We start from the raw sequence: 14,303 nt of genomic DNA, 5'->3' as shown, positions 1-14,303 counted from the left end.
GGCACCATCAGTAGACTATATTTTCTATTTTAGCAAAAAGTGGGCTAAATTTACTTCAAAGAAAAAACAATAATAGCAATTTTCTATCATCCACTCAACTGAAATATTTTTAAAATATAATTGGATTGAAATACAAAAAAATAAAGTGCAAAAATCTATTAATCAAAAACAACACTTTGTTTAAGGAGAAGTAACATGCAGTGAAAACAAATATTAAATTTTAACTTTTAAACTTGAACTGAGTAAAAACTCTAAATATGTGATTGCACAGTAATGTTCACTTGTTTGAGGTTGAGGGTGATACTTGGTGGTGTCCCATCTTTTCCACAAGTTCATCAATGTTCGGGGTAAGGCTCTGAGCTGAAGAAATCCTCAGAATTGAGTGGAGGTGTTCAGCAGTAAGTCGACTTCTGTGTGATGTTTTGTTCAGGTTCATCAAAGAAAACAGTTGTTCACACAGGTATGTGCTGCCAAACATAGACAACGTTTGAGCAGCCTGGATGCACAGCTGGGGCATTGTGCCGGGAGGAAACGGGCGAACTCCGCAGCACCCACTGCCGCATATTTTGCCCTCAGTGCATCATTGCATTGGAGGTCAATCAACTCCATTTGGAGGTTTGGTGGTGAGCTTTCCACGTCAACAGCAAATGGGTTACCGAGCAGTTCCAACCTGCTTTTTGTGCTTCAAAGTCAGCAAATCGGCGTCGAAAGTCAGCGGCAAGCATACCTATTTTATCAGCCAACTGTGTGCTCGGGAACGCACTGGTAGAGAGCTTCTCTTTCATGGTCTGGCAGCTGGGAAAGTGGCTCAAATTTTCTTTCCGCATCTGCGTCTCCCACAGAGTCAGTTTGGTTTTAAATGCCTTCACTGTACTGTACATATCAGAGATGACACGATCCCGACCCTGCAGCTGCAAGTTTATTGCATTCAGATGACTCGTAATGTCACACAGAAAAGCCATTTCACACAGAAACATTTCGTCTCGGAGTTGTGTTGTGTCTTTCCCTTTGCTGTCCAAGAACAGACAAATCTCCTCACGAAGCTCGAAACATCTTTGAAGCACCTTTCCCTGGCTTAGCCATCGCACCTCTGTGTGATAAGGCAAATCACCATGCTCCGTTTCTAACTCCGTCAGAAATGCCTTGAACTGGCGGTGATTCAAACCTTTGGCTCTGATAAAGTTAACTGTGCGTGATGATGCTCATTACATGCTCCATTTTCAAGGCTTTACCGCACAACGCTTCCTGGTGTATGATACAATGATAAGCTGTCAGCTCACCTGTCGCGTTTTCCTCTTGCATCTTTTCCCGTATCTTCGCCACCAGTCCGCTCCTGTGTCCACACATCGCAGGTGCTCCGTCGGTTGTCAAACCCACGAGTTTTTCCCAAGGCAGCTCCATCTCATTTACACATCTTGACACCTCTTCATACAAATCATGCCCCGTAGTTGTGCCATGCATAGGACGTAAAGCCAAAAACTCCTCTGTCACGCTTAGGTTGGAGTCCACTCCGCGGATGAAAATTGACAACTGGGCAATGTCAGAAATGTCGGTGCTCTCATCCACAGCCAAGGAATATGCAATAAAATCTTTTCCCTTTTTCACAAGCTGCTCTTTTAGATTGATGGACAACTGGTCTACTCTCTCGGCAATGGTGTTTCTGCTCAGACTCACATTTAAAAAGAGTTGCCTTTTTCTGGGCAAACTTCGTCACAAACTTTAATCATGCAGTTTTGATGAAATCCCCCTCCGTAAATGGCCGGGCTGATTTAGCGATCTCTTCTGCCAAAATAAAACTGGCCTTGACAGCAGCCTGGCCTTGTGATTTGGCTTTTTTGAACAGAGCCTGTCGAGATTTGAGGCCTCGTTTTAATTCCTCTGCCTTTTGTAGCCTTTGTTCCATGTCCATATTCTTGTTTTTGTCCGTGTTTCGTTTCATAATGTCGTCTCAGATTATACTCTTTCAGTACCGCCACACTTTCTCCACACAGAAGACACACAGGTTTTCCAGCTACCTTCGTGAACATATACTCCGACTCCCACCTTGTTTGAAACCCCGGTTCTCAGTATCCACCTTCCGTTTTGCCATTTTTGATGGGTATCTGAAAGTTAATTTTACTGTGATGCTGACGACTGCTGTGCCAATAAATATTGAAATGAAGCAGCCTACTGCTCGGTGCGTCACCTTTGCATTGTGGGAAATGTAGTATTGGTGCGTGTAAAAGATCTGCGGGCTGCCGGCTTGCTGCGGGCCGGTTCTAATAATAAATCAAGATCATCCCAGGGGCCGTAAAAAACCTTCTTGCGGGCCGGATGTGGCCCGCGGGCCTTGACTCTGACATATGTGCTTTAAATTGTTTAACTTGGGTCAAACGTTTCGGGTAGCCTTCCACAAGCTTCCCACAATAAGTTTGGTGAATTTTGGCCCATTCCTCCTGACAGAGCTGGTGTAACTGAGCCAGGTTTGTAGGCCTCCTTGCTCACACACACCTTTCAATTCTGCCCACACATATTCTATAGGATTGAGGTCAGGGCTTTGTGATGGCCACTCCAATATCTTGACTTTGTTGTCCTTAAGCCATTTTGCCACAACTTTGGAAGTATGCTTGGGGTCATTGTCCATTTGGAAGACCCATTTGCGACCAAGCTTTAACTTCCTGACTGATGTCTTGAGATGTTAGTTCAATATATCCACATAATGTTCCATCCTCATGATGCCATCTATTTTGTGAAGGGCACCAGTCCCTTCTGCAGCAAAGCACCCACACAACATGATGCTGCCACCCCGGAGCGTCACGGTTGGGATGGTGTTCTTCAGCTTGCAAGCCTCCCCCTTTTTCCTCTAAACATAACGATGGTCATTATAGCCAAACAGTTCTAGAGGATATTTCTACAAAAAGTAAGCTTTTTCTCTCCATGTGCAGTTGCAAACCGTAGTCTGTTTTTTTCTTCATGGTGGTTTTGGAGTAGTGGCTTATGTCGCTATAGGACTCATTTTACTGTGGATATAGATACTTTTGTACCTGTTTCCTCCAGCATCTTCACAAGGTCCTTTGCTGTTGTTCTGGGATTGATTTGCACTTTTCGCACCAAAGTACGTTCATCTCTAGGAGACAGAACGCGTCTCGCTGTATGACGGCTGCATGGTCCCATGGTGTTCATACTTACGTACTATTGTGGTCGAGGAATGTGGTACCTTCAGGCATTTGGAAATTGCTCCCAAGGATGAACCAGACTTGTGGAGGTCTACAATTTATTTTCTGAGGTCTTGGCTGATTTCTTGATGTCAAGCAAAGAGGCACTGAGTTTGAAGGTAGGCCTTGAAATACATCCACAGGTACACCTCCAATTGACTCAAATGATGTCAATTAGCCTATCAGAAGCTTCTAAAGCCATGACATAATTTTCTGGAATTTTCCAAGCTGTTTAAAGGTACAGTCAACTTAGTGTATGTAAACTTCTGACCCACTGGAATTGTGATACAGTGAATTATAAGTGAAATAATCTGTCTGTAAATAATTGTTGGAAAAATTACTTGTGTTATGCACAAAGTAGATGTCCTAACCGACTTGCCAAAACTATAGTTTGTTAACAAGAAATTTGTGGAGTGGTTGAAAAACGAGTTTAATGACTCCAACCTAAGTGTATGTAAACTTCCGACTTCAACTGTATCATTGACCTATATTATAAAACCTCTACAGATCCTGACAGATGACCACTGTTGTAAATAAAAACATACCAGGTTAGCATTCACTGTCCCAATTAGCAAAACATACCAGATTAGCATTCACTGCCCCAATTAGCAAAACATACCAGGTTAGCATTCACTGTCCCAATTAGCAAAACATACCAGGTTAGCATTCACTGTCCCAATTAGCAAAACATACCAGGTTAGCATTCACTGTCCCAATTAGCAAAACATACCAGGTTAGCATTCACTGTCCCAATTAGCAAAACATACCAGGTTAGCATTCACTGTCCCAATTAGCAAAACATACCAGGTTAGCATTCACTGTCCCAATTAGCAAAACATACCAGGTTAGCATTCACTGTCCCAATTAGCAAAACATACCAGGTTAGCATTCACTGTCCCAATTAGCAAAACATGCCACTCAGTTATTGATGCCCCTCCTCCACTTCCTATAGGCACAGTATTACACACAGGGATGGACATCTAATAGAACATTACCAAGCTAGCCCGAGATGCAGGACAAATGTTATCTTTTCCATCTACGCCCAGCAGATTTTGGACCTACTGAAGGCTAGTATCAATTGTGGTCTACTAGCTAGCCGGCTGGCCAGCGCCAGAATACTAGCCAGCCGGCTGGCCAGTGCCAATCTACTGGCCTGGCTGGCCAGTGGCAGTCTACTAGCCATCTCATACATCCAACCTGCCTTCTCCTCTACTGTGACTTTCTCCTGGTCCAGGCCAGTCAGGTGTTGAAGGAGGAAGATCACTGCCAGTCTGTAGTCCAGTTGTTCCTGGGGTTGAAACAACAGTGAAAGAAGCAGCATGGACATGTCTATTGTCAGTTCAGAGGAAGCAGACAGCATTAGGGAGCTAACTTGTTAGTTTAGTGATGTGTTCTGGGTGTAGGTGCAGTGCAGCTACCTGGACTAGGTTTCTCTGCAGATTCAGCTCCCGGAGCAGGCACAGGTCATGGATGTGTGTAGCCTCCTTGATTTCACTGATCTGAGAACAATATATCATACAGAAAAAATATCAGATGCTTGGATCAAGAATAAATCCTTTAAAAACTATTAAAACTAAATGTAATACCACAGCCAATCGATCAGTTGATTCAGTGGAATAGCTTTATCACTCAGCTCCTGGTATACAGTCGCTAGGTGGTTTAGTGATACTGGCCATTGGTACCATGCAGACAGTGGCAGAGACAAGAGCAGGACATTAAGGAATGGACTGTGTCTCCCCAGGTTTCTCTCCAGTTTGACAGGAGAGCAGGACATGAAGGAATGGACTGTGTCTCACCAGGTTACTCTCCAGTTTGACAGGAGAGCAGGACATTAAGGAATGGACTGTGTCTCACCAGGTTCCTCTCCAGTTTGACAGGAGAGCAGGACATTAAGGAATGGACTGTGTCTCCCCAGGTTACTCTCCAGTTTGACAGGAGAGCAGGACATTAAGGAATGGACTGTGTCTCACCAGGTTCCTCTCCAGTTTGACAGGAGAGCAGGACATTAAGGAATGGACTGTGTCTCACCAGGTTCCTCTCCAGTTTGAGAAGAGAGCAGGACATTAAGGAATGGACTGTGTCTCACCAGGTTACTCTCCAGTTTGACAGGAGAGCAGGACATTAAGGAATGGACTGTGTCTCACCAGGTTACTCTCCAGTTTGAGAAGAGAGCAGGACATTAAGGAATGGACTGTGTCTCACCAGGTTACTCTCCAGTTTGAGAAGAGAGCAGGACATTAAGGAATGGACTGTGTCTCACCAGGTTACTCTCCAGTTTGAGAAGAGAGCAGGACATTAAGGAATGGACTGTGTCTCACCAGGTTCCTCTCCAGTTTGACAGGAGAGCAGGACATTAAGGAATGGACTGTGTCTCCCCAGGTTCCTCTCCAGTTTGACAGGAGAGCAGGACATTAAGGAATGGACTGTGTCTCACCAGGTTACTCTCCAGTTTGAGAAGAGAGCAGGACATTAAGGAATGGACTGTGTCTCACCAGGTTACTCTCCAGTTTGAGAAGAGAGCAGGACATTAAGGAATGGACTGTGTCTCACCAGGTTACTCTCCAGTTTGACAGGAGAGCAGGACATTAAGGAATGGACTGTGTCTCACCAGGTTACTCTCCAGGTTGATGGAGCCCAGCAGATGGAGATTCTGCAGGCCTGACAGACTGCTGATGCGGTTCAGAGACAGATCCAGGACCTGCAGGGTTCTCAGAGTCTCCACATTCTCTATCTTCTCAATCTGATTCCCCCTCTGGATAGAGAGGATGTGATACATGACAAACACTGGGAATATGAATACCGTGTGGACAAATACACACACATATTAATGAACTCATACAAGCTGACACACACAACTCTCCCTCCTCCTACACACTGTCATGACGTTGCCCTCTTTGGACACAGGGAGTACCACCTCCCTACCTCTGTACCATCTCTCTCTGTCTCCTACAACCAGGCTGCTGTGGTCAGAGAGGTCGTAAATTCTTTTTTTGTTGAATTTTTACACCTTTTTCTCCCCAATTTCGTGGTATCCAATTGTTAGTAGCTACTATCTTGTCTCATCGCTACAACTTCCGTACGGGCTCGGGAGAGACGATGGTTGAAAGTCATGCGTCCTCAGATACACAACCCAACCAAGCCGCACTGCTTCTGAACACAGCGCGCATCCAACCCGGAAGCCAGCCGCACCAATGTGTCGGAGGAAACACCGTGCACCTGGCAACCTTTGTTAGCCATGTTTAGTGATGTGTTCTGGGTGTAGGTGCAGTCCAACCATGTTTCCAAGATGGCATAGCAGTTCAGACGTCTTTTGTCCTCGTCTTGTCGTGTCGTGTATATATATATATTTACAACTTTTTTTTCACATACATTTTATTTTTATTTTCCATCAACTCATCTTCAATACACTCTCCTGCAACCTGCCTCACCAATTGATATGTATAAATACGTATTATTTACCTCAAATCTGCAATCAAATCTGCAATCCTCCAAGAAGCTAGCCAGAAGCTAGTTAGCTTCTTTACTGGCAACTCGTTAAGTATTCAGCTAACCACGGTTTGTGGTCATTAGCTATCCTTTAACTCGAAAATCTATCGCCAGTTTTGTACGGCGCAGCGCGGCTCGGAACGGAACATACCGGACCGATTTTTTTCTCTCCATGTCCCTGGATTTCAACTGCTCTCTGGACATTCACTCCCCGGATCTCACAGCTAGCTGGCTGCTATCCGTGTGTCTATCTGCTTTCGTCGATTCCGGAGCAAACATCAATTACTCCGGAGCTAGCGAGCTCCGTCAACCACTCCTGAGCTCCGTCAATCACTCCTGGGCTGCAGTCACCTATCCGGACCCGTTTTACTGCCTACACGGAGCCCCTCCGGGCCCTCACAACTGGACTGCCGGCGTTATCTACCCGAAGGAGATCCGGCTGGCTCCTCCGTCGCGACGTTACCTGAATGCCCATCTGCGGCCTGCTAACCGTTAGCTGTCTTACCGGATGCTCTCAGAATAGACAATCGGACAATTTATTTATTTTTATTATTAACATGTTTCTTCTTGGGCCTCTATAACTATATCTATTGTTTTTATTTTTTTGTTGTTGTGTGATTTGGACTAATCCCTCTACAACACGGAACTCCACTAATCTACTGACGGAACGCAAGAGGTGGCTAACAACAGACCTCCATCCTATGCTAGCTTGCTACCGATGTCCTGGCTAGCTGTCTAAATCGCCGTGACCCCCAAACCAACCTCTCCACTCCCTGGACCCTTTTGATCACTCGACTAAGGATGCCTCTCCTTAATGTCAATATGTCTTGTCCATTGCTGTTCTGGTTAGTGTTTATTGGCTTATTTCACTGCAGAGCCTCTAGTCCTGCTCACTATACCTTATCCAACTTATTATTTCCACCACCCACACATGCAATGACATCTCCTGGTTTCAATGATGTTTCTAGAGACAATATCTCTCTCTTCATCACTCAATACCTAGGTTTACCTCCACTGTACTCACATCCTACCATACCTTTGTCTGTACATTATACCTTGATGCTATTTTATCGCCCCCAGAAACCTCCTTTTACTCTCTGTTCCAGACGTTCTAGACGACCAATTCTTATTGCTTTTAGCCGTACCCTTATTCTTCTCCTCCTATGTTCCTCTGGCGATGTAGAGGTGAATCCAGGCCCTGCAGTGCCTAGCTCACTCCTATTCCCCAGGCGCTCTCTTTTGATGACTTCTGTAACCGTAATAGCCTTGGTTTCATGCATGTTAACATTAGAAGCCTCCTCCCTAAGTTTGTTCTTTTCACTGCTTTAGCACACTCTGCCAACCCGGATGTTCTAGCTGTGTCTGAATCCTGGCTTAGGAAGACCACCAAAAATTCAGAAATTTTAATTCCAAACTACAACATTTTCAGACAAGATAGAACTGCTAAAGGGGCGGTGTTGCAATCTACTGCAAAGATAGCCTGCAGAGTTCTGTCCTACTATCCAGGTCTGTACCCAAACAATTTGAACTTCTACTTTTAAAAATCCACCTCTCTAAAAACAAGTCTCTCACCGTTGCCGCCTGCTATAGACCACCCTCTGCTCCCAGCTGTGCTCTGGACACCATATGTGAACTGATTGCCCCCATCTATCTTCAGAGCTCGTGCTGCTAGGCGACCTAAACTGGAACATGCTTAACACCCCAGCCATCCTACAATCTAAACTTGATGCCCTCAATCTCACACAAATTATCAATGAACCTACCAGGTACCCCCCAAAGCCTTAAACACGGGCACCCTCATAGATATCATCCTAACCAACTTCCCCTCTAAATACACCTCTGCTGTCTTCAACCAAGATCTCAGCGATCACTGCCTCATTGCCTGCATCCGTAATGGGTCAGCGGTCAAACGACCTCCACTCATCACTGTAAAACGCTCCCTGAAACACTTCAGCGAGCAGGCCTTTCTAATCGACCTGGCCGGGGTGTCCTGGAAGGATATTGATCTCATCCCGTCAGTAGAGGATGCCTGGATATTTTTTAAAAATGCCTTCCTAACAATCTTAAATAAACATGCCCCATTCAAGAAAATTAGAACCAGGAACAGATATAGCCCTTGGTTCTCCCCAGACCTGACTGCCCTTAACCAACACAAAAACATCCTATGGCGTTCTGCATTAGCATCGAACAGCCCCGTGATATGCAGCTGTTCAGGGAAGCTAGAAACCGTTATACACAGGCAGTTAGAAAAGCCAAGGCTAGCTTTTTCAAGCAGAAATTTGCTTCCTGCAACACTAACTCTAAAAGTTCTGGGACACTGTAAAGTCCATGGAGAATAAGAACACCTCCTCCCAGCTGCCCACTGCACTGAAGATAGGAAACACTGTCACCACTGATAAATCCACCATAATTGAGAATTTCAATAAGCATTTTTCTACGGCTGGCCATGCTTTCCACCTGGCAACTCCTACCCCGGTCAACAGCACTGCACCCCCAACAGCAACTCGCCCAAGCCTTCCCCATTTCTCCTTCTCCCAAATCCATTCAGCTGAAGTTCTGAAAGAGCTGAAAAATCTGGACCCCTACAAATCAGCCGGGCTAGACAATCTGGACCCTTTCTTTCTAAAATTATCTGCGAAATTGTTGCCACCCCTATTACTAGCCTGTTCAACCTCTCTTTCTTGTCATCTGAGATTCCCAAAGATTGGAAAGCAGCTGCGGTCATCCCCCTCTTCAAAGGGGGGACACTCTTGACCCAAACTGCTACAGACCTATATCTATCCTACCATGCCTTTCTAAGGTCTTGAAAGCCAAGTCAACAAACAGATTACCGACCATTTCGAATCTCACCATACCTTCTCTGCTATGCAATCTGGTTTCAGAGCTGGTCATGGGTGCACCTCAGCCACGCTCAAGGTCCTAAACGATATCTTAACCGCCATCGATAAGAAACATTACTGTGCAGCCGTATTCATTGATCTGGCCAAGGCTTTCGACTCTGTCAACCACCACATCCTTATCGGCAGACTCGACAGCCTTGGTTTCTCAAATGATTGCCTCGCCTGGTTCACCAACTACTTCTCTGATAGAGTTCAGTGTGTCAAATCGGAGGGTCTGCTGTCCGGACCTCTGGCAGTCTCTATGGGGGTGCCACAGGGTTCAATTCTTGGACCGACTCTCTTCTCTGTATACATCAATGATGTTGCTCTTGCTGCTGGTGAGTCTCTGATCCACCTCTACGCAGACGACACCATTCTGTATACTTCCGGCCCTTCTTTGGACACTGTGTTAACAACCCTCCAGGCAAGCTTCAATGCCATACAACTCTCCTTCCGTGGCCTCCAATTGCTCTTAAATACAAGTAAAACTAAATGCATGCTCTTCAACCGATCGCTACCTGCACCTACCCGCCTGTCCAACATCACTACTCTGGACGGCTCTGACTTAGAATACGTGGACAACTACAAATACTTAGGTGTCTGGTTAGACTGTAAACTCTCCTTCCAGACCCATATCAAACATCTCCAATCCAAAGTTAAATCTAGAATTGGCTTCCTATTTCGCAACAAAGCATCCTTCACTCATGCTGCCAAACATACCCTTGTAAAATTGACCATCCTACCAATCCTCGACTTTGGCGATGTCATTTACAAAATAGCCTCCAATACCCTACTCAACAAATTGGATGCAGTCTATCACAGTGCTATCCGTTTTGTCACCAAAGCCCCATATACTACCCACCATTGCGACCTGTACGCTCTCGTTGGCTGGCCCTCGCTTCATACTCGTCGCCAAACCCACTGGCTCCATGTCATCTACAAGACCCTGCTAGGTAAAGTCCCCCTTATCTCAGCTCGCTGGTCACCATAGCATCTCCCACCTGTAGCACACGCTCCAGCAGGTATATCTCTCTAGTCACCCCCAAAACCAATTCTTTCTTTGGCCGCCTCTCCTTCCAGTTCTCTGCTGCCAATGACTGGAACGAACTACAAAAATCTCTTAAATTGGAAACACTTATCTCCCTCACTAGCTTTAAACACCAACTGTCAGAGCATCTTACAGATTACTGCACCTGTACATAGCCCACCTATAATTTAGCCCAAACAACTACCTCTTTCCTAACTGTATTTAATTTATTTATTTATTTTGCTCCTTTGCACCCCATTATTTTTATTTCTACTTTGCACATTCTTCCATTGCAATACTACCATTCCAGTGTTTTACTTGCTATATTGTATTTACTTTGCCACCATGGCCTTTTTTGCCTTTACCTCCCTTCTCACCTAATTTGCTCACATTGTATATAGACTTGTTTTTTTACTGTATTATTGACTGTATGTTTGTTTTACTCCATGTGTAACTCTGTGTCGTTGTATGTGTCGAACTGCTTTGCTTTATCTTGGCCAGGTCGCAATTGTAAATGAGAACTTGTTCTCAACTTGCTTACCTGGTTAAATAAAGGTGAAATAAATAAAAAATAAAAAGCATGCATTGCGCCCGGCCCGCCACAGGAGTCGCTGGTGCGCGATGAGACAAGGATATCCCTACCGGCCAAACCCTCCCTAACCCGGACGACGCTAGGCCAATTGTGCGTCGCCCCACGGACCTCCCGGTCGCGGCTGGTTTCGACAGAGCCTGGGCGCGAACCCATAGTCTCTGGTGGTACAGCTGGCGCTGCAGTACAGCGCCCTTAACCACTGCGCCACCCGGGAGGCCGGTCGTCAATTCTGAGGGAAGATCCTGACTCATGACCAGACAGTATAGAGAGAGTGAGTTTTCATAGAGAGAACAAATTAATTTCTTCTTTCTCACAGAACTGGAGAACCAAACGACATTTATGTTCTGGAGAAGGTATAAAAGATCGGTGAAGAATCCAGCTACGAACTGGTCCGTTTTGGACTGTTTAACTTGTTGCTCCTACCCTCTACTTTTTTGAACATTTTGTTAAAAATCGCGCAACATTTCAGCGCCCTGCTACTCATGCCAGGAATATAGTACGTTCATATGGTTAGAATGTGTGGATAGGAAACACTCGGACGTTTTTAAAACTGGTTAAATCACGACTGTGGCTATAACATAACGTGCGTTACATCGGAAAGCGCAGGAAAACCTGATCACAGAAAATGGAAATAAATATCCTTGCGCCACTTCCAGCAATTGTTCACAGTGAGCCGAATTAGATAAGACCGAGCATTCAACTCCCACAGCATCCCCATGTTATCTAGAGTCTTGTGAATTGAATCATCTTTGATTCTTGGTTGAACCGAAACAGGGGAACCACTTACCTCCAGTCTCCGCCCAGATCATTTGGAAGAGCTCTCTCGTGAAATTTTTTCCAAGACGACAGCTAATGATTTTTACATCGCCTCATGATGATTTTTATCGCTTATTAACGTTTACTAATACCTAAAGTAGCATTACAAACGTATTTCGAAGTGTTTTGTGAAAGTTTATCGTCTACTTTTTGAATTTTAAAAAATGACGTTACGTTGTGAAATCGCTGTTTTTTTCGTTTATCACACAGTCTACATATAACGATATCTTGGCTTTATATGGCCCGATTTAATCGAAATAAAGACCCAATAGTGTTTATGGGACATCTAGGAGTGCCAACAAAGAAGATGGTGAAAGGTAATGACTGTTTTCTATTTTATTGTGCGGTTTGTGTAACGCCGAAATGCTAATTATTTTGTTTACGTCCCCTGCTGTGCTTTTGTGTTGTAGTGTATTGGTGCATGCTATCAGATAATAGCTTCTCATGCTGTCGCCGAAAAGCATTTTAAAAATCTGACTTGTTGCCTGGATTCACAACGAGTGTAGCTTTAATTCGATACCCTGCATGTGTATTTTAATGAACTTTTGAGTTTTAACTAATACTATTAGCATTTAGCGTAGCACATTTGCATTTCCAGAGCTCTAGTTGGGACGCAAGCGTCCCGAGTAGAGGGAAGAGGTTAATGAAGGAAACTCCAATTCCCTAAAACGTTTCACCAAGTCATTGGCACACTCCCAGGGACACAGACAGGACCTGGCGTCATGAAACAGACTTTTTCTGTGTCCCAAATAAAACCTCCACCTGGGTTTTCTATCACCAGACCGAGCTTACCTCAATTACGAGATGGCTAAAGGTTGCAGACCAGCTTACCACGAGAGGGCCAAGGTTTGAGTAGAGACCTGAGTATAAGCTAAGGTTTGAGTAGAGACCTGAGTATAAGCTAAGGTTTGAGTAGATGGCTGAATCTTTTATCCATACCACGTGGTTAAACTCTTTGACTATCGATACCGACAGAATAACAACAAGTCTTTGATATTAATTACTAGTCTGCAGGTAGGAATTCGGTATCATTGAACGCGAAGACCGACAACCGCCGAAACATCCATCTATAACGACATGAATGAATGTCACTTTGAACTATCCATTCTAACCACGACAGAGAGAGGGCGGACAGACTCTTCAACAGAAACTAACTTTTCAACAGAGATCCCGATGACACACTGAGCGTAAATATATATATTGATTGCAATTGTTCCCAAATGAGTGAGCGTTCATGTGCAAAGGATTAGCATTTCAATTGTTATAATACTCAACATATTCAACATGGCCGCCATGCCAATTTATCCCACTAGGGCACATTCTCCTATCATTTCCTTCTAACCATATCTACTGTTTATTATGCATTTCTGTGAATTACTTAGTTAGTAAATAAATGATTTTAAGACAATTGATGTATGGATGACTCGTACTGAAGACTGGGTTTGTGCAGATAACCAACACTTTACGACGTTTGGAATGAGACTAACGTCAGGTAAATAATATTTAATTAATTTGAAGACTAATTGATATTAAAATATCTGAAAGTTATATTAGGAAAATTATAACTTTGTAATCTGAATATTTTTCTTGGTGCACCGACTTCCTAGTTAATTACAGTTACATGATTAATCTGTTTAATTGCGTAATAATAATTACAGAGAGTTATTTGATAAATAAGTCTTCAGTTTTAATGATGCCAAAGACACGACAACACACAAACGCCCATGTCACACACACACACACGCCCATGTCACACGCACACACACACACACACACGCCCATTTCACACGCACACACCAACACACGCCCATGTCACACACACACGCCCATGTCACACACACACACACACAGACCCATGTCACCCCACACACACACACGCCCATTTCACCGCCCATGCAGACAACGCCCATGACACACACACGCCCATGTCACACACACGCCCATGTCACACACACACGCCCATGTCACACACTAGGACCCACACGCCCATGTCACACACACACGCCCATGACACACACACGCCCATGTCACACACACACGCCCATGACACACACACGCCCATGTCACACACACACCCATGTCACACATATTTACACGCCCATGTACACAGACGCCATGTTGACAGACTAATGACACACACACGCCCATACACACACACACAAATGTCACACACACGCCCATGTCACACACACGCCCATGACACACACACGCCCATGACACACACACGCCCATGACACAAAATTGACACACACACGCCCATACACGCCCATGTCACACAGACGCCCATGTCACACACACGCCCATGTCAC

The 14,303-nt window shown here is 44.7% G+C and overlaps 1 protein-coding gene across 1 annotated transcript in view; it reads right to left on the bottom strand.

Annotated features, from left to right (window-relative positions):
- The window catches only part of lrguk (leucine-rich repeats and guanylate kinase domain containing), a 44,361-nt gene that overhangs the window by 26,022 nt on the left and 4,036 nt on the right, over positions 1-14,303 (bottom strand). Inside the window, 3 exon segments of the mRNA XM_065021457.1 lie at positions 4,396-4,482; positions 4,613-4,693; positions 5,803-5,946. Of these exon segments, the coding sequence (XP_064877529.1) occupies positions 4,396-4,482; positions 4,613-4,693; positions 5,803-5,946 (312 nt within the window).

This window comes from Oncorhynchus nerka, linkage group LG8, assembly GCF_034236695.1.
Source record: "Oncorhynchus nerka isolate Pitt River linkage group LG8, Oner_Uvic_2.0, whole genome shotgun sequence".
In the NCBI taxonomy this organism is placed as follows: Eukaryota; Metazoa; Chordata; class Actinopteri; order Salmoniformes; family Salmonidae; genus Oncorhynchus; species Oncorhynchus nerka.
The sequence above is the reverse complement of the archived record's forward strand: the minus strand, read 5'-3'. Positions and strand labels throughout refer to the sequence as shown.